The sequence below is a fragment of the Protopterus annectens genome, chromosome 5.part0 (genome assembly GCF_019279795.1).
Source record: "Protopterus annectens isolate FY-2018-M chromosome 5.part0, PAN1.0, whole genome shotgun sequence".
Lineage (NCBI taxonomy): Eukaryota > Metazoa > Chordata > Ceratodontiformes > Protopteridae > Protopterus > Protopterus annectens.
In genome coordinates this window covers 1,439,162,181-1,439,183,359 of record NC_056735.1, presented here as the reverse complement: position 1 = coordinate 1,439,183,359, position 21,179 = coordinate 1,439,162,181, and the positions used below count along the sequence as shown (strand labels likewise).

General features: G+C 40.7%; 1 protein-coding gene across 2 annotated transcripts in view; it reads right to left on the bottom strand.

Annotated features, from left to right (window-relative positions):
- ITGBL1 (integrin subunit beta like 1) overlaps nucleotides 1–21,179 on the bottom strand; it is a 2,504,690-nt gene that overhangs the window by 1,214,210 nt on the left and 1,269,301 nt on the right. For both annotated transcript variants that reach the window (XM_044071244.1, XR_006364791.1), the window contains exon 7: nucleotides 8,143–8,289. In XM_044071244.1, coding sequence (XP_043927179.1) covers nucleotides 8,143–8,289 — 147 coding nt within the window. The remainder of the gene's footprint in view (nucleotides 1–8,142; nucleotides 8,290–21,179) is intronic.

Below are 21,179 nucleotides of genomic sequence, written 5' to 3'. Positions count from 1 at the left end.
AGAGTTTTTCAACTATTAAATGCTATTCATCATCATTGTAACACTGTGTGTATAACTTTAACAATACATTTATATGCATGTGATTACTTGTGTGAGTAAATCTCAATATCATAATATGATAAACTATACATATGCTAGCATTGTCGCCTCACAGCAAGAAGTTCTCCACTTTGATTTTCCACTGGAGCACCTTCTGTGAGGAGTCTGCATGTCCTCCCTGTGGTCGAGTGAGTTTTAAAGATATGCAGGTAGGCGTATGTGTGTCTTCTGTGAAGGCTGGGTGCCAGGCTGGCAATTCAACACTGTAAAAACAGCACTGCCAATAAATCTTCAGACCAGTAATCTGCTGGGGAAACCCCTAACCGGGAAAAGCAGAAAGACCCGCACTTATGAAAGAGTAACGCGTTACTCTAGTTAGTAACTAGTAATAGTAATATATTACTTTTTTAGAAAAGTAATACGCAATAGTAATATATTACTTTCACTGAAAAGTAACTAGTAATAGTTACTTATTACTTTATAAGTAACTAGCACAACACTGAAGATAAATAACAAAAAAGTAGTGTTTTCACCTTAAAACACTTTGATAAGCACAACATACTCTTTCCTCAGTCCCTAAATACAAGTTATTAAACTTTCTCAATAAAAGTTAGATTAAACATTAGAAGAAATAAAGTTTACACTAAAAATAATATAAGTACAACCATCTTTTAACTGACAGAATGGTCATGTGACAGCCAAACAATTGCAAATTACCAGTCTAAAACAAGCAGTTTTAGTTCAACAAGTACTGTTTCAGTCATAAAATTAATTGAGGAAGTTTTTTTTTTCTTCCAAAATGAAATCATCTGCCCAGCAATGGAGAAACACTAGTTAACCATCAATCTTCAAAAGCCTACTACAGGAGCATTTTTCAATGGCAGAAAAGCTCTAAAGGTCTTGGCACCCAGACTTTTCTTTACATTCAGTGAGCATTCATCAGGTTTCACTCGAGCTGAGCAATACCACCAGTGGACTGGGAGGGGGGAGGTGTTAGTCTGCCATGATATTGAGCCTCTTAACTCCTACAATCAGGTAAAATATTGAGCATTCCAGAAAATGCACTTTTTTGCCTCTTTTTTTTTCCTGTTATGTGGAGTTGCATTGTGTTTTTGTAGACTTAGAGAAAGCATATGACAGTGTGCCTAGAGAGGAGTTGTGGTATTATATGAGGAAGTCGGGAGTGTCAGAGAAGTATGTAAGAGTGGTACAGGATATGTATGAGGGTAGTGTGACAGCGGTGAGTTCTGCTGTGGGAGTGATGGATGCGTTCAAGGTGGAGGTGGGATTACATTAAGGATCAGCTCTGAGCCCTTTCTTATTTGCAATGGTGATGGACAGGTTGACAGACGAGATCAGACAGGAGTCCCCGTGGACTATGATGTTTGCAGATGACATTGTGATCTGTAGTGAGAGTAGGAAACAGGTGGAGGAGACCCTGGAGAGATGGAGATATGCTCTAGAGAGAAGAGGAATGAAGATCAGCAGGACTAAGACAGAATATATGTGTGTGAATGAGAGGGAGGATAGAGGAATGGTGAGGATGCAAGGAGTAGAGGTGGCGAAGGTGGATGACTTTAAATACTTGGGATCAATAGTTCAGAGTAATGGTGAATGTGGAAGAGAGGTGAAGAACAGAGTACAGACAGGATGGAGTGGGTGAAGAAGAGTGTCAAGAGTAATTTGTGACAGATGAATACCTGTAAGAGTGAAAGGGAAGGTCTTCAAGAGGGTAGACAGACCAGCTATGTTATATGGGTTGGAGACAGTGGCATTGACAAAAAGGCAGGAGTTAGAGGTGGATGTGGCAGAGTTAAAGATGTTAAGATTTGCACTGGGTGTGATGAGGTTGGACAGGATTAGGAATAAGTATATTAGAGGGTCAACCCAGGTTGGAAGGTTTGGAGACAAAGCCAGAGAGGCAGGATTACATTGGTTTGGACATGTGCTGAGGAGGGATGCTGAGTATATTGGGAAAAAGATGTAAGGATGAAGCTACCAGGTCATAGGAAAAGAGGAAGGCCTAAGATAAGGTTTATGGATGTGGTGAGAGAGGACATGCAGGTGGTTGGTATGGCAGAGCAAGATGTAGAGGACAGCAAGAAATGGAAACAGATGATCTGTTGTGGCGACCCCTAATGGGAACAGCCGAAAGAAGATGATGATGTTAAGCTCATAAAGAGGCAACCTAGGAGCACTGTCCGGTTAAGTGACATGCCCAAAGTCACACACTAAAGAAATAAAGGCAGAACAAATCTAACCCTGTGCACTTGAGTACAAGAAGCAGCTTATTAAGAGCTTAAAGCCTTAATCCCCTGCACTAATTGCCAGACCCTCATTTTTTGATACATCAGTGATGATTATAGTTAGTCAACTGACATCCCAATCCCATATACAAAAATTGGAAAAAGGGGTTGTGGATAGATGAATAGTCAGTAAATAATGCCAGTCATTATAGTTTCATAGTTTTGTTGTTCATAAAATACATGTGGATGCAAAACTGTTAACTTTTCGATGTGAATTAGAAAACTCTGCTTTTTGTCTCCAGTTTTGCTGAACATCTATGATTTTGTCCTATTTTTATGCCCTGTTTCTCATTAACTGGTCTGACAGTTAGCATAGAGGACTACAGCTCTGAGCAGTTAATGATTTGCTTTCTGTTCCCAGGAAAGAGGGTTTGATTCCTTCCACCTTCATTTGCCTAAGGTGTGATTTTAGCAAGTCATTTATCCGCACAGTGCTCCCACATCACCCCCTGAAAAGGGACACTTTGTCTAGTGGGCTCAAACAGTTAACATATAAGTAAAAAGAAATCTAGTAAGCTACTGGAAGATTACAGTCAATTGGTAATGTCAGTCAACAGAGTTCCACAGTTCTTATTTTTGGAAAACACATGTCCATTTAACATCTCTTGTTCTGTTAACTTTTTAAGCAAACTACAGTTGTCTGGCACTTAGGGCCTCTGAGCTGTTAATGAACTGCTTCCTGTAGTCAAAGGTACAGGCTTGAATTCTTCCTCCTCCATTTTCTTACTATGGAACAGAGCAAGTCACACACACACACACACACACACACACACACACACACACACACACACACACACACACACACACACACACACACACACTACTCTTGGGTCACCCTTGAAAGAAGCACTTTTTCCAGTGGGTATACCAAGTTAATAAATACATAAAAGAAAATAATATTTAAAATGTCTCACTTTTTGGACCCCCACCCATTATTTTTGGCTTTGTCAAGAATTCCTGAGCAAAGAAGCTGAAAAGTATTTTGATTTGTTCCTTATAAAATGTGAGGCATTCTAGAAATTGTTTGGACGGGAGTCACAAAATAATGCTATGCATTTTTTCAGAAAATGCTTGTTAATGCAAAGCTGGTTATTCTAGCAGTTTTCTAAGTTTATAAAAGAAATATTTAAAATTTCTTCCTGATTTTTGGGGCTTCTCAAAAATTCTTGAGCTAAAAGGTTAGGTGGGTATGGCAGGGAGTGAAATGGGTTTGCACAACAGTGAGATGAAATGCACTTCTCGATCACTACATATTTATTCATTTACTTGATTGCATACAATCAACCAAGTGTACATGGTCATACAAGAGGCTGTAATTAACACCCGCATATGTGTGCTTGTGAGTGTGTATTTGTATCTATGAATACTTGGTTTCTACATCCCAGAGTGTAATGGTATAAAGGAATGAACTGACTGAAGTAAATGTTAGTGTTATAATATGAACCATGTTCTTTGTGTAAGATTCTTGGTTTCCTTGTTTTGTTGTCTGTTACAGTTTGCTTATAATATGTCTGAGAAAGTAATTGGACAGCATGAAGTCTATGAATTTACTGTTAATACTTTATAACTATGAATGCATTTTTAATTTAGCATTTTTTTTAGGAATAAAAGTGTGAAATGCACTGTAACAGTTTGTCTGGAACTTGTGCAGATAATAAGGATATGAGCTGTTCCCTATAGTGCAGGTTTTGACTCCCTCGGTTTTAGTTTGTGTACTGTGTGACTGTGACCAAGTCAGTTCCCCAGGGAGTACTCTCAGGGACCCCAAGCTACAAGCAAATGCATGGCACATTTGTCTTTTGAATTCCTGCACCATTAACAGTGGCAGTGTTCGACCATGCTTTCCAGCATGTCTCTTGCAATCTAATGACTTGCCAGATGGAGTTTTAATATATGTGAATGTCTATGGTACAGAAGTCTAGCGCTGCTCATGCCAAGTCTGTTTTCAAAGTGAGAGTGACGAGTTTTGTTTAGTAAATGGCTGCCAGTATTTCTGCCAAAAAACTTAAGCTTTAAATTAAATCCAAATCTCTGTGATCATTGTAAAGGTAATGAAGAACACAATATGCACAAGTATGAACAGTGGTAACTGGGGAGGGCCAGCCAAGTAAGGACATACTGATATGACTGCAGGGGGGGGACCAGTTGCCCATGATCTGGCTCTGATGGCAGTACTAGCCAGAATCTGTAGCAGACTAGTATTTCTTTTGGCCATCTGTTTTACATTATGACAGGTGGCATTCCAGATTTTGGGGAAATATAATGGTTTAGTTTTTTAAGGTCTATGCCATTCAAAACTACTACTAAAAACAGTGAGCTATAACTTCCACTTGCTGTTATATTAAAACATTAAAAAAGAATTGCAAGATCACTGCCCGGTTACTTAGCTTGTTAGTGGACAATAAATAAAGCATATAAATGAAATGGAACATTCTCTCAAAGGAGGAGGAAAACTTAACTGGTGAGGGCGTATAGTCTTGTCTAGCACTGGATGTGAACTGGATTAAAAAGGACTGGCAGAACTGCAGCCTCACCACTGCATCCCATCCCCATGTTACCCGTGGGCTAGCTGCTCTTGACATCACTGGTAGTAGTCATGCATCACTGTGTGCAGCGCATAACTCTGCAATTTCCCATTTCTGTCAGAAAATATACACTTTTAAAGTAAACATCAGGATTCCACAATTTTCTGAGTGGCCCATTTAAATTATGACTCCTACAGTTAAGTTCAGCAGCCACTGCACCAACATTGATGGCATGATAATGATATTAGACCTATGACTTGACACATGCAATGACTTCACCTGACGTTGGCATTCTGCCAGAAAGGAAATCACAGAGTCCCCTTTATTTAGTGCAGAAAAGCTGTGCAGCTCACTGACTCAAGTTATTTCTAGTTTGGCAATACAGGTAATAGGAAAAAGTGCATGGAAGTTAAATGCCACAAGAGTATTTTTCTCTGTTCAGCACACAACAGTAGTGTAATACAGCTCAGTCAGTGGCATGGACATCAAAACTAAACAAATAATACAGTTAACTGCAAGAGAATTCTGAAAAGTGATTTTTGTGTTACCTGTTCAGAGTCATACAGCTGGGAAATCAAAGCTTAGAGAATCAAACATTGGAGTACATGACAGCAAGGGAGAAGTTCTCATAGTTATAAAATTAAATACATCATAACAACACTTCATAGCTTTAATCCTATGGTCCATGACTATATTTCCCAGCAGTCCCTGATTTTTCAGAATATCCCTGATTATACCTTGTACTTTGGGTCCTCAAAATTTTAAAATCTATGGTTTTCTGGCAAATCATTGCAGACCGCAGTCACTCAATAACAACAGACAAGTTTAGGTGTGTGGTCACCCAAAATAACAAGCTGTGGGCAGGGATGACATCAGGGGCCAAGGGCAGGGAGTCCATGTATTGAAAACTGACCAGGGCTCAAGGTATGCTTAATCTGCCACTGCCTGGAGACATAAAATAAGATTATGGTATAAATATGCAACCTTTCTATAGTCTCTACAAACAAACCCAAAGAATGTATGCAACACTATGCATACACAAACAAAATATTACGATACATATCCTTATTTGCTTGTTTATTCCTTCTCCTGCTCTCAGAAAAAACATTGTTCTTCCTTTCAATCTGCAAAGATTTACAAACCATCATGTCCAATCTACATAATGCAACACATATAATCTAAAGTCACAGCAAGTTATGTAAAGAACCCAATTCTGCTTAGCAGAAGCAGCAGTGAAATATAAGATGACATTTGTTGCAGAAATCCAGAGTTGGCACCATAACCATGCACAGCATTTCATCTGGAAATAATCAGTCATTTTGCCACCAAAATTAAATTTTGCAACATCGTCTTTCTCACACAAGCACATATGCACGCATCAAGTACAGAAAGTGAGGGGGAATGGAGTCTGTCGCTCGCTCTCTCTCTTCCTACTGGTATCTGATAGGTATGTTCATAAATTAGTACCTTAACAGTACTTTTAAGGGCAGCTGTAAGTTATATGTATCCTTCACAAAATGCAACTTAACATTTATACGATCTTCATACAAGAAAAATGAGCATGTTTAAGTAATAGCTATCTCTTCATTCAGAAAGCCTTCAATTAGGCTTTACATTAGACATATTTCATATTTTATCATATCATGGGTACTATAAATTTTGTCTACTAATTGCAATACAGCAAAAATTCTACTGTTTCAAATATACATACTTGGCATCCTGCACACAAAGAAAAATAACTCAATGAAGAAACATGAGCTGCCATTCAAAAACAACAAGCTCTTCCCAACTTTTTGAAGAAAGCATTATATAGCTTATAGCCTAGTCAGCATTTGTATCCAGACTTCTCTTGCCTATAAATGACTGTGTGCGCTTGTGCATATGTGTGTGTGTGTATATGTGTGTATGTATGTACACACACCCACACACACACACACACATATATATATATATATATATATATATATATATATATATATATATATATATGCACGCACACACACACACACACACACACACACACACACACACATACATATATGTATGTGTATGTGCACAAGCAAGGAGCAAAAGGCTCCTGTATACCATCTCATTTAAATTTTCAAGCATGCCTGTTTTATACAGGCCTTGTCCTGTTTCTTGCATGTCAAAAGGTCTGGCTCCTCAAGTTTGTGTAACCATGGTCAACAACAGCACTTCTCAGACCAGGCACTGATGACAGTCATACAAGCTCAAGCCCAGTAGATTAGAGGCATGGTATCATAGGTCTTTATCAAATGCATACTTCTGTCTCTGTCTAGGTTAGAGGCTATCCTTTTCTGTGAACTGAACTCCATTATATACAAAGTAGCATCTTTTTAGTCTGAGTCAGAGATCTGTGCGAGTTGAAGCAAACTCATGCTCCTTTTAATAAGGCTGCCTTTTCTACTCCTAGTTTTATCCTTCATGTCATTATTGGTGGTGCATATCTGGATACTCTATCACAAGAGAACACCTGGCTGTCTCAAGAAAACTATATGAATAGCATCTAACCTTTGAATCAGTTCTTTTCCTTGTGGACAATACTGATGAAAAATAAGACACAGATGAAATGAAGTTTAAGGTCAGACACAACAGTATCAGTCCTTTCACAGCTAACAGCTTTGCAAAGACAAACCCCATCAGAATTCAATTTATGTTTGCACTGTAAGACCATTTCCAATTTACCTTCTATTCTCATATGTGAGCAAAGAGCACCTTTCATACTTTGAGAGCTGAAAATAAGAACATTTTTCCAGCCTTTTCTTTTTTGATGTCTTCTTTTGATGCACAGTAAAACATTGCAGGCAGTGCACTTAAAATTATATTCCTAATTAGATCTTTTGTCTACTCATAATTCAAAGATAACAAAAGAAACAGTGACCTTGACACAGATTAGTAGTGCTCTAAAGTTCAGTACTAAGACGACTTATACTACTTCAACATTTGAACGTCATTATTATGACCTCTACAGCAGTGAAAACAGAGTTCAGAAATCTTTTGTAGTCATTTTACGTGACAAGATTTACAACACTTCACTCATTCTGTTTACCCTATATTGGCTTTGAGACCACAAGGAAGCCAGCACAAATAATCTGTTCATCTGGCATTTTCTCTTTCTTCATACAAACAGGACAAACTCCCCCAACAGATACTATCATAGGCTGGCAAATACAGAAAAGGTTGACTAGTGGAGGGGGAAAGAAGTATATTGAAGTAATAACAAAGAGAATCTTGAACATTTTTCAACATACCTCGGCCAGAACAAGGCAGGCTGGAGCTCCCTTGGCATTTTTTTGTGCTTTCCTTAATGGAGAGGGGGCACGAAAGGGGATGCTCACACTTCTTTCCAGTCCATCCTTCCTTACAGTCGCAGACACCACAGTTGCACTGACCGTGACCTTTAAAGGGTGTATAAATTAAATACATCAGAACTAATCTTTAGCGTTAAATGAATGTCATGCATAAATTATTCTGTCAATTTGTAATGCAGTGAAATATATAAGGGTAATATGTATCCCTCTATAATTATTCAAATGTATGGCATTCAATAAATAATTACTGAAGTAAGAGCAAGAATTATAGTCGAGCTGACAAAGTCAATATTATAACACATCAGTAATTATAATTATCTCTACCCGATATGGTTTCATAGCTTCTTTGCGATAAACCAATAGTAAGTTGGAAAGACAATACATGCAGCAAACTAGTGTAACCTTAATTAGAAATGGCTACATTCTTTATAAAATTACTTTTTTTTTCCACCAGCTCTACTTAATTCAAGTTTTTTTTAATTTGCTATGAATTTACTGCTTGCAACAGATATAAATATTTAAAGGAAATGTTTCAAATTAAGCTGAGAAAAATGTTTTTGATATTATACAAAAATGTGAACTCATTTTTCCACAGCATATCAACCAAAGCTCCTTTCTTTTTAAAGAGGGGAACTGCCAAGACCTAACAAAAGGCATACTTCACCAAACAGATGAAGCTGTGTAAATGAAACTGATTGCAACAGCATATACCCAGGTCCGATTACTCATATTCATCTAGTATACAATGAGAGGTGATCTTGCATAAAATAATAACTCAGTCACTGCTTTCAGGTAGTTCACTATATACAAATGTATTTCTGTATTTATTTATTTATTTGTACAATATTTATATAAATAATGCTCTTTCCATTATCTGAATGGATCACACAGTGGAATGTTCACTTCTCCTTAGTCTGAGAAATGTGCTAGGATTCATAGACAATTTAAGTACTATGTAGTGCGTAGTTGCATAAGAAACAACCACATGCAGGCTAGTAGGGAATGATAATACCACACTACAGTACTGTACAGGGAGCAGAAATGCAATGGGAAAAGATAAATACAAATGATTACATTCTGACATATAAGTTAAATGGGTAGGAAAATGAGGCCATTAAGATATGCATCTACATATATATATATATATATATATATATATATATATATATATATATATATATATATATAGGTTCATACTAGGCTATCTGCCCTAGGGCATTTATAAGCCTAGCCAGAGTGTGTTTGGCTTTCGCCACCCATTTTAATTTAATTTTGCTATGCTCTTTTTCGAGGTTAGTATACTGTGCCTCTGTCTAACAGCGACACAGAAGTGATACCCGGGGTAAAATTATGATCTCCCATCCACTCATCAGGATTCCTCTTGAAGAGAGTCAATGAGGGACTCTGCCTAACCTGGACTGGGATTTTATTCCAGAGTGAAGGGAGCCTCTGGGTTATGAATCTGTCCCTCCAGCATGTCCTATTTATTTCGGTGCTGAGGTTCAAGTCTCTCGAGCGCGTAGCTCGATGGGATTTAGATTTTCTGAGGTGCAGCATGTCCATTAATTCCGGGTTGGACATGGCTTTATATGTCAGGCACAGATCGCCTCTCAGCAGGCGGTATGCCACTGAGTAGAGCTGGAGATACAAGACCAGAGAGCATGGATCATGGGACTATTTCCGTGACCTGCGTCAGGGTACGCCAGGGTACGCCGGCGCGTGACCTACGCCGCATGGCGCTTCTGCAGAAGCAATTTCCGGAGCAGAGGCAAAAGCGTGATGAGCACCAAACCGAGTTTCGATTTTAAAAAACCGAGTTGTAAATAGCCCGTTAGGTTGGTTTTTAAGAGTTCGCTAGAAATTTTTGCTTTGGAAGAAAAAGTATACCCAGAGGATCAGAGGAAGTGAATACATGTATTTGTTTAAGCATTGTGGTACAGGGTTTATTATTGCTCTTACCTTGTTTGGATTTGAGCACATGCTAGTTAGGAACGCTTACATTTATTAAGAGCGGTGCTTTGTTGCACAGGTAACTTGACGTTGCTAGGCTAATGTTTGTGAAGTGCTTGGTAAGCCAAATGCCAAAGCGCTGGGGACGCTTCAGTGAGGAAGCTGCTACCGACAGTCCGGGTTTAGGCAGGAACCGCAGGCCCGACGTTGTTAAGCAGGAGGGCTCAGGGGAGTCCAGGCAGATACTTTCAGGCATGGAGCTGTGTCCAGATATGCCCTCTCAGGAGGTAGGCCCCTCAGGAGACTGTCTTCTCAGGCTGAGGGTCTTCAGGCAACTGTTCTTCTTAGGTCCCCCTCTTGTTCTTAGGAGGTCTTCAGCTTTAGAGGGCTTCCAAGTTCACTGGGGTAGTTTTCCTTCTGTGGGGGCTTCTTGCTCTGTTTCTCGGGAAGTTTGCTTTTAGAGGTTGCTTAAAATATTACTCTGTTTGGGCTTCTCCCTTAGAGGGGTCATGAGTTCACTAGGGTATAACAGGCCTAGAGAATAACAGAGTTACTCTGTCACAGGCTTGTTCTGCTTCTTTGATTCTGATCTGTGGAATCTGCTTATTCTGATTTCTGCTCCTTCCTGATCTCGATGTGGAGGATTCTCTCTTTACAGATTCATTGAGGATTTTTCATTTTCACTTTGGGATACTCTTATGAGGGGGAAGATTTAAATTGGATTTTTACCTACCCACTCTGGATTCCTCAGAAAGGCTTAGGGAATATTACTAGCTTACCCTTTTGCAGAGGCTTCCCTGGAGGATGTGTAAGCTGGAATGCTCCCCCACGAGTTTGATAGGTATTATAGGTGAACCCTAAGCTCCTTGCAATTTGGCTCCTTTTGCCCGAAGATAGGACTTATTTGTTGCTCGGTCCAAGGGCATTTGTTTAAGAGTCCCAGGGCGGACTTAAGCTTCCAAAGCTCAGGGATAAAAGGTGCAGGGGCCTCTGTGAAGTAGAAAGTATACCCTTCTTCCAAGTTAAAAATGCTGTGCTTAGTGGGGTAATCATATGCTGAAATAGATTACATATTTCATTCACTGAAAATTGTCAAAGGTGGATGCTTTCTGGAGGGTATTGAGAGTGAAAGACAATTGGAAATCTAAGGTGGTGTCTCTGAACAGATATTTAAGCATTCTTTGCAGTGTGGTTTAGCATTGTCTGAACAAGTGGGTAAGCATTCTCTACTAGTTGTTCTTTTCCATGAACATGCCTCTTTCGAGGGTGGCTGCTATGCTGTCTGTTCTTCGCAGACATGCCTTGCTGATGTTACAGTCAGATTTTGGATGCTGTGTTAAGACAGCATTTTAGGATGCCATTTACAAAATGGAGGTGTAAAAAGAAAATTATGCAGACTGAAGTTAAAAGCCTGCAGCAGGTGCAGCCTCTTTAAGTAGAAAGCCTTGGAAGTTAGTAGTGACATATCCTGCTTATGGTTCCCAGTCTAGGATGGGTCTAGACGCAGTAGGGGCCTGCTTCACGGTTCGCAGTTAGGCCAGATCAGACAGAGAGTAGGCCAGGGCTCAGACTTCTGGTGAGGCCAGGGTCAGTGAAGCAGAACCACCAATTCACCTTTTCAGTCTGTGCCAGACTTCGTCTGGCAGCTCCTTTGGGAGGAAGTCTGTCCTTTTCAAAGAAAAATTTCTTTTAAAAGAAAGGTGGGATTGGGTGGCTGGATCATCAGGGTGCTGGATTTTATTTTTACAGACACAATGCCCCCTAATTTCCACCATGCAGATGTTCCAAAGGCATGCCAGAAAGTCCTCCAACACAAAGTTTCACTCAGCAAGTTCTCCAGTGTTCCTCCAGAGCCTGTATCAAAAAGGGGCTTCGATTTTCTCAGTTATAGGATTTTATGTACGAAGAAGGGGAAGGGGTACAAGAGAGTTTGTCTATGGAATTATCTTATCTATCCACTCATCTGACATTGATGTATTCAAGATGTTGACTTGTTGGCAACTACCTCCTCTGGGCCTCTGCTGGGACTGATGGGTTGTTGGGATCTCAAGGAAGCCTACCCCTTCAGGTTCATATGGCTATTGCAAGGAATCTGCTGCTGAAATTATGGATGGATTCATTATCAGTTCTCTGCATTTATTTGGCTCTTTGGCCTTACTATAGCTTTCAGTAAGAGTTCTGGTTCCGAAACTAGCTCACTTCAGGTCAAGGCATTCAAAGGCTTCCTTACATTCCTTACTTGGGCTTACTCCTGATTCAAAAGGAAGAAATCTAACCCTCTCTGAATATCTCATAGCAGTGCTAAGAAGCCAAGGGTAGCCTAGAACGTGAAATAAAGTCCAAAAGTCACCTTGGAACCCATGTGTAGCTTTCTGGGTGTGAGAAGTGCCCTCTGAGTACAGATGGCAGATGGCCTGCCGACAAACAACAGAACTGAAGAGTCTGTTTCTATCATCCATCTCACTAGTCCCATCAGTCCTGCCTGGACAAAAGGACAAGCTTCAGGGCTCATGGCATTTGGGGTTTGGTGCTTCCCATTGCCAAACTGCATATGAGAAGCATGAATGGCAATGGTCATAATGGATGGAATGAATGGGCACAGCAATTCCCGACCACATGTCACACATAATACCTTGCACAAAAATTGAAATTCTGTGGTCTCATTCAGAATGTCACTCTAAAAGAAACTCTCTCTGTGTGCTCGCCTCAGAGTCAGAGATTAACGACAGAGATGCCTCGACCACTGCTTGGGGAGCCTATCTAAATGGAAAAGTGGATACAAGACAAGTGGCCTGCCAGACTACAGCATCTACATATCAACTTGGAAGGATGTTTAAGCAGTCAGCTTGCAATTTCGATTCAAGGAGTTACTCCTTCCCAGGCAGCAGTGTATTGAGACAACACAAGGAGTTACATGTACATCAACAAGCAACAAGAAACACATCTCACAATTCTCCCTCTATGCAGGCACAAGCAATTTTATGGAGATCAAGGCGGCTCCCAGACTGACTCTCTGAGGGTAAGGTTCTGCAAAGGAGCACAGAACTCCTAGCAGATGTATTAAGCAGACAATCATAGGATCCCACGAAAGGACTGTGGAAACAATTCATGTATTTCAGAAAAGTGGAAACTGATGTTCACTCCAGACATAGATCTGTTCGGCTTCTCCAACCCACTAACCCACCAGCTGCCTTTCTCCACTCACACAGGGGGCTCTTACACACACCTTGGAAGTGGGATGCTCTGTCTTTCAGTGGGAAAACCTTCATGTCTATGCCTTTCACCACCTCTGCCTCTTTCTTCCAAAGGCTCTATTAAAGGTCAGACAAGACAAGGATGATTTTGATAGCTAAGGATTGGATTGGCTCCTCGCAACACTGGTACTCCACTTCTAAGGAGTCAAAGCCTTTAGCCTAAGCCTTCTTTGCACTCTATGATTCCTCATCTGTTATCTCAGAAGGACGGTCATCTCTTCAATGTCAGCTCAATGCTTCTCATCTCACAGCTTGGCATATTCTGCAGGTCTCAGCACAGCAGGTCAGCTTCCAAATGTAGTTTTTTTAGTGAAGTAGGAAGCTACTAGGAGGTCTACTACTAGAATGGAAGACGAGAAAAATGGAGTACAGCAAAGAATTGGAGTATTTCAAAGAATTTGAGAGTGTGGCTCTTCAATATCTTACTGAATTATTGGACAAAGGTTTGTCCTTCTCTCCATTGATTTTCTTCCATAAAGATTCATGCTGCACTGCTTTGATTCATGCCATGATTGTTTTGCACCTTCCCTTTGTTTTGATCCTTTGTTCAAGCAAGAAGTTAGAGCACATTCAATATAAGACCCCCACGTGAGAGCCCTACTGTGTTGGAAAACTCCCCAATTTTGTGTTGGAAAAACCCTACTCTACTTACTTGAAAGCCTTTTGCTACTGACTGCTTCGATTTATTCTATTTGGAAGGAAGACTGCTTGTCATTGGCTATTACTTCTGCAAGACGGGTGAGAGGAGCCTTTTTATGGCAGAGCAGTAGCCCTTTTCATTTTTACTCCTGGGACAGGGTTTCATTACCTTTCCTGGTTTCTAGTGTGTTTTTAAAGTGGTTATTTTATTGGCTTTAATTTGCCTCCAGATTTTAAAGGGGTTTTGAAAAATCCTCAAAATAAAGGGGAAAAATTATTCGCTATGCGAGCAGTAGCACTGTATTTATTTTTTATTCAGCAGTCAGGACTTTTATTTTTTTGCAGTCTCTTCAGTTCTTTTGTTTTGAGTGTGCTAAACTATTTGTAGGGCAAGTGGATTTCTAGGTGGATTGGCTTTGCATTGATTTTGTTATTCATTGCATTTTGTTATTGTTCCAGCCTCAAATTCCAGCCCTACTACTAGCCTCATACCACTAGGGCTACCGCCAAGGCTGGGGATTTCTAAGGGTGGCAACTAAGGATATTCTGAGTGAGTTTCACTTGGAGTCTCTATCACCCTATCCACTCTATACACCCGCCCACACTCTAGCTTTCAGGCTGACTGCAATTGTTGTTGTCAGCTGCTGTGCTTCTATAATTTGCCAGCCTTTCTTACCTCTTACCTGGGTCTCTGGAATGGGGATTCTACTGCAGCAATACAAAGCGAAAAGGGAAAGTTGTGTTTGTACCTACCATAAATGTAGATAGTAGAATTTAGATGTCTCCTGATGTTCCCTCTCCCTCCCCTCCTCCCCCTTTCCAGTGGTGTGTTAGGGGTGTTTTTGTAGTATATTTTTTTATTATATATTTTATATATATTGCTGCATTGTTTTTAGGTTGTTTGCAGGTTGCTTCTTTTGGGTCTTTCTGACTCTGTCTTCTGAAAAAGAAGAAAAGAAAAGACTGAGGAATGACGCCATTAGTACCGATTAGTACCCTGACGAGCCCCGCCAGTCGGCCATGACGATCGCCAGCCTTATACCTGGTATTCGGGCCTATCGGGGGATATATATAATAGTCAGGACTGCAGCAGCAGGGGAATCTCCCTAACATCTACATTTATGGTAGGTACAAAACTGTACTTTTCTTTAACCGGCCAGCATATGGCATCTGTTTGAGCCCTTTGATCCTCTTGGTGAGGTATTTTTGGGGTCTTTCCAGTTGCTGCAGGTGTCTGGTAAGGTACATCCCAAAAGGGGCATTGTACTCAATTATGGGCCTGATGAGGGATGAGTAAAGAGGCACAATGACCTCCCCGATCTAGATGTGAATCCCTTCATGATTAGGTGGGCTATATAAAATGTTCTTCTAACCACTTTGGCCACGTGGTTGTCAAATGAGAGATTGCTATCAACTTGGGTCCCCAGGTCCCTAATTACTTCTTCTGCACTTAATGGATTACCACCTATGTGGTAATTTGTGGGCACTTTGTTTTTGCCAAAGGGGATGACTATACACTTTTTGGCATTTAGCTTGAGGCCATGGCTCTGGCACCAGTTGTCTGTTTCTATGAGGCCTTTTTGGAGGATGCTTGTGTCAGCTGGAGAGTCGATTATGGTGCCCAGTTTGCAGTCATCTGCGAACTTGGTCAGCCACAGTCCTTCCGTGTTGGCCTGTACCTCCGAGAAATATATACCGAACAAGAGAGGTCCCAGGACTGAGCCTTGTGGGACGTCACTTGTAACTGGTTTGACATGGCTCCAGCAATTCTAACCATGTGGGTTCTGTCCTTGAGCCAGTTTGCAACCCATCTAGTGACATAGGGGTTTATATTTAAGCTGGTGAGCTTATCTATAATGCCAGAGTGGGGTATTGTATCGAAGGCTTTTGCGAGGTCCAGGTAGGCTGTGTGGACCACCTTCCCCTCGTCAATGGCCTTGGTGACTGTTTCAAAAAAATCGACTAGGTTTAAAAGGCAGGATCTGCCCTTAACAAAGCCAAACTGGGTAGAATCCAGTGTCTGTAGGTCCCCAATATCTTTATTTATGAGGTCCATGATGATCCTTTCCATAGCTTTGCAGACCAAACTAGTCAGGCTTATAGGACGATAGTTTCCAGGATCCGTTGAGGCACCACCATTGTGGAGAGGGACCACTGTTGCTGTACGCCACTCTTTGGGTACATATCCTGTAGTAAGGCTGAGATTGAATAGTAGTTTTATGTTTGGGTTTAGCTCTTCTTGGAGTTCATGTAGGACGCAGCCCGGGACACTGTCTGGTCCCATTGATGCTGTGTTTTTTGCTTTGGAGAGGGCGGCTCTTACCTGAGCATCTGAGATGTCAGGGGGCAGCACTCTGCTGGGATAGATATTTGCCCTTTTGGTGAGGGGAGTTTGCTGAACCTGTCAGCTAGGATGTTGGCAATGTCTGTGGGTTCGGTGTATTTTTTGTCATTTTGGACTAATTCTGAGCATATCTGGGAATTACCACCCAGGTTCCTAACATAACTAAAGAAAGCCTTGTGATTATCCTTAGTGTGCTGTGCAATATTTCTCTCGAAGCTGGCCTTAGATGATTTTATGAGTGCCCGTAGTTTTTTGCTAATACTGATCAGAGATGCCTTCCCTTTTTGGGATTTTGCTCTATCATGTAGTAGCTTCCTCCTTCGATTGTATAGTTTGTTTATGGCTGGGGTACACCAGACAGGACGTCTGCCTTTGGAGGATTGGGTCTTGGTTTTATTTGGGATTGCAAGATCCATGCATTCCTGAAGGTGTTCATAGAATGCGTTTATAAAGGATTCTGCAGTCTGGGCCGTATTTTCCACAGGCCCGGGGGCTTTGAAGGATTCTACCTCGGTTTTGAGGAGTGTGAAATTTGCTTTAGAAAAGTTTTTCACTGTGGTTTTCTGGGCAGGGGGTGGGGTCGGTATATGACTATCCAGTGAGATTAGTTTATGGTCTGATCTTACCAGTGAGAGATACACTTCTGGTCTGGAGCATAGAGTCCCCATGTTGGTGATGATCAGGTCCAGTATGTTTTCCCCTCTTGTGGGAGTGGTAACAAGTTGTTCCATAGCATATGAGTTTATAAATTCTAGGAACCTTTGGCCTAGGGTGTTGGAGCTAGAGTAATGCTCCCAGTCTATGTTTGGGTAGTTGAAGTCACCCAATATAATGGTGTTTGGAGAGACCTTCATATTTTCCAGTGTTCTCAGGAAGGCCGAGTGGGGCTCCTGGGTTTGGGAGGGTGGTCTGTAGCAGGCTATAAACTAGAAGGCAGTTTTACCCACTGTTAGTTGCACATGGATAGTCTCTGATGCTTCGTGCTGTGCCACCAATCTGGAGGTGTGGGTATCTTTGACGAATATTGATATCCCCCCTCCTTTTGTGGTTTGGTCCAAGTTTTGGGGCCGAAAAGCATGGTATGAGGTATAACCTGGTAGTGCTGGGGTGCTCTCGGGAGTCTTGAACCAGGTTTCTGTTACTGCACATATATCAATGTTCTCCATGCTAAGGAGAGTTTTGAGTGCGTGCATCTTGAAGTTTAGACCTCTGGCGTTGAGTAGCATTACTCTTAGTTTCTTATCCCTTGTGATACCTATGGAGGTGGGTTTGTCTTTTGAGCCTTGCCTAAAAAAGGCACTATGGAGGTAGCAAGAGCGTTTGCCAATATCCGAAAGTCCAGGGGTGACAGGTGCAAGCCATCCCTAGCGAAGCATCGTGGCTTGTCGAGCATGTCATCCCAGGCTGACAGGCATTGGATCCCCTTTGAATGACACCAATACTTAAGCCAATTGTTGAAATTGATCATCTTGTCTTCATATTGTGGCATCATTCTTGGTGAGGGTAAGATGCTGCTCAAGTTCAGAGTCATACCGGCCTGGGCTACATGCTCAGAGAGCTCCTCTATGTCTCTTTTCATGTAGTCCAGGGAGGTACATCTCAGGTCATTCACACCAGCATGGACAATGAGTCATATTTGTACTTGCCTTGGAGTGACCTGAGTGCTTGTATTATGTGGCAGATCCTAGCGCCCGACAGGCAGCTCACCGTGACCTTCTCCTTGTTCAACCTGGTGAGTGGGACGTCAATGTGCCTGACGATAGAGTCACCTATTACAAGTGTATCAGGTGTGTTGTTTAGCCTTAAGGGCTGTGACTGTTCGGCACACTGGCTTTGTGAGCTATGTGTTGCACGTGTTTTGTTTTGGGGTAGCAGTTGCTTGGGTGTCTGCTTTGGAGGTCTCTGCTGCTTAGGCAGATTTTTATTTAGAGCCTCCAAGTATGTTTTTGTGTGTTTATGTGTTTGGTTTGCTGTTATGGTAGGTCTATGTGAGACTGGAATTGTAGTGAGTGTGGTTTCCTTCTCCTCCCGACTGGTTACGCCAGTACTGTGTTAAGAGAGCTTAGCCTCCAGTTTGGCTATATGGTTGCATCTCTCACATGTGTTGGAATTTGTTGGGAGGAGGAGAGGGTTGTCTGTGTACATGAGGCAGTTGTAACATTGCCTCAAGATTCCCAGATTCACCAGCTGGACCGGAGAGGAGATTGACAACTGACCTTTGGACATGCTAGAATAGTATTGGGAATTCCTTTATAATTGAAAAAAAAGGGCCAATGGGGAACAAGGTACTCAAGGGGAGTTTGTGAGGGTGTAGTGCTTTTAATTTTTTAGTGCTGACTTAGTGAGCAAGTGCCAGGTAACTTAAATGCAATGTATTACAGGTAACTTAAATGCAAAAACGACAAACAGTAACTTTCTTTCAAGTAAAACAAGGAAATAAGTACAGTAAGCAATGCAGATATCACTAGGGATCCACAGAAGCACTGAAAAGCCGCGTTTTAGGTGAAATTAGCCTTTCAGGGAAATAAGCAAACAAACAACAAGCATACAAACAAAGCTAGATTCAGCAGGCCTGGATCTAGTCTATGCTACAGCAAACAAGGTGTACCAATTTCAGTAAGAAACAGTTCAAATATGCAGGCACTATAAGCCTTTAACCAGAAATTCCCAGCTCAGAAGGGCAGAGTCTAGCCTCTCCTCCCACAAGAGTGCAGACCATGAACCTTCTTAATGTAGAATAACTGGCCTGAAGCCCAAGTGCTTAAACCAGAACTAATACACTTTTAGAATAACAGACACTGAGCCCTCAATCAGCAGTTCCCAACTTAGAAGGATGTAAGCTACCTGTCCTGCCACCACAGTGCAGGCCACAAACCTTCTTAATGTAAAACAACTGGTCTGAAGTCCAAGTGCTTAAACTAAAAGGCTTAGAATGAGTTACACCAAGCAGTAATAAATACAATTGAGTACTTTTAAGATGACGCAAAAGCAAAATAAAGTAGGAAGAAACACAAATACAGTAAAAGCAGATAAAAAAAAATTAAGTGGAAAGAGAGAAAGGAGTAGCAGAAACTAAGCTGATTGGCCTTCTCAAATGTTCTCCCTGCACTGGGTAGAATGAGGTAATGACACTAGACTGGGAGGAGGGTCCCAGATCAAATTTACACTACGGGCGGGCGACTGCAAAGCCACCAACTATAAAAACACTATACCAACAGGGAGGGTGGGAAACAAACTGCAGAAATGTTTCTCACACCTGAAAAGCAGCAGTGAGCCTTTAAATGAAAGTTTTACACAACTAAAGGAGCCTCTAGAAAAAAGAGTTTAACTGCAACAAGTTATTACAAACAAACAACCCAACAGATGCTTAATAAAAGTGGACAATTTCCAGTTAATACCTCACACACAGTGAAACTAGCTAGAAAAATACACAGTACACAAAGTGCTATAAATAACAAAGAAATAAAGAACAAAATAAAAAAAAAACAGTATATACTTAATGTTATATGTTATAGCTCCAAGTTTCCTCAGTGTCCTTCCTTCGATCAAGCTCAGTGTGAAATGGCAGAACACTCACAAATGAACTTCTTAGGTAACAGAAAGTTGAAACCTGAGACAGGTTTTAAGAAAGAAATCTCAAAAGAACCAATGAGGTGCTTAGTCTAAGCTGTTGTTCAGGTGACCTCAGTCAGCCAATGACCTCAAACAATTCTCTCTCACTGAAATGCCTGATGGCTTTGGCTAAACCAAGATGTCCCTGAATATGTGCTCAGACACACAGCCTCCACAAACACTAGGCTCAAATACAAGCCTGAATGTGGAAATGCTACAAATATCCCCACTAATTAGAAGAAACTGCAGAAATGTTTCTCACACCTGAAAAGCAGCAGTGAGCCTTTAAATGAAAGTTGTAAACAGCTAAAGGAGCCTCTAGAAAAAAGAGTTTAACTGCAACAAGTTATTACAAACAACCCAGCAGATGCTTAATAAAAGTGGACAATTTCCAGTTAATACCTCACACACAGTGAAACTAGCTAGAAAAATACACAGTACACAAAGTGCTTTAAATAAAGAAATAAAGAACAAAATAAACAAAAAAAACAGGATACTTAATGTTATATATTATAGCTCCGAGTTTCCTCAGTGTCCATCCTTCGATCAAGCTCAGTGTGAAATGGCAGAACCCTCACAAATGAACTTCTTAGGTAACAGAAAGTTGAAACCTGAGATAGTTTTTAAGAAATCTCTCTCTCTCTCTATATATATATATATGTATATATATATATATATATATATATATATATATATATATATATATATATATATATATGTATATATATGTATATATATATATATATATATATATATATATATATATATATATATATATATATATATATATGTATATATATATATATATATATATATATATATGTGTGTATATGAGATAATTGTGATTCATAGCTGTTGATTGCACAATTTGTGCACCAATGTACGCCTGGCTAAAAAAATGCTTTTACAGATATCAGAAAGGCTCAGATTAACAGCAATGGTTGTGAAAGCTGCATATGCTACCTATTAGAGAAGCTGCTTCCTACCTGCAGGAATGAGGATGCATCCAGTATGAAAGTAAACAGTACTGCTATTAGGCACTGACTAGCAGATTATTGGTCAGTCTTGAACAGGACACACTGTATAGGCCCTGGGGTTCTATATTATCTACAAACAAAATCCATCAGACTGCATGGCCTTTCCATACCTGTGAAGACCAAGGTATGTGTAGCTCTGTG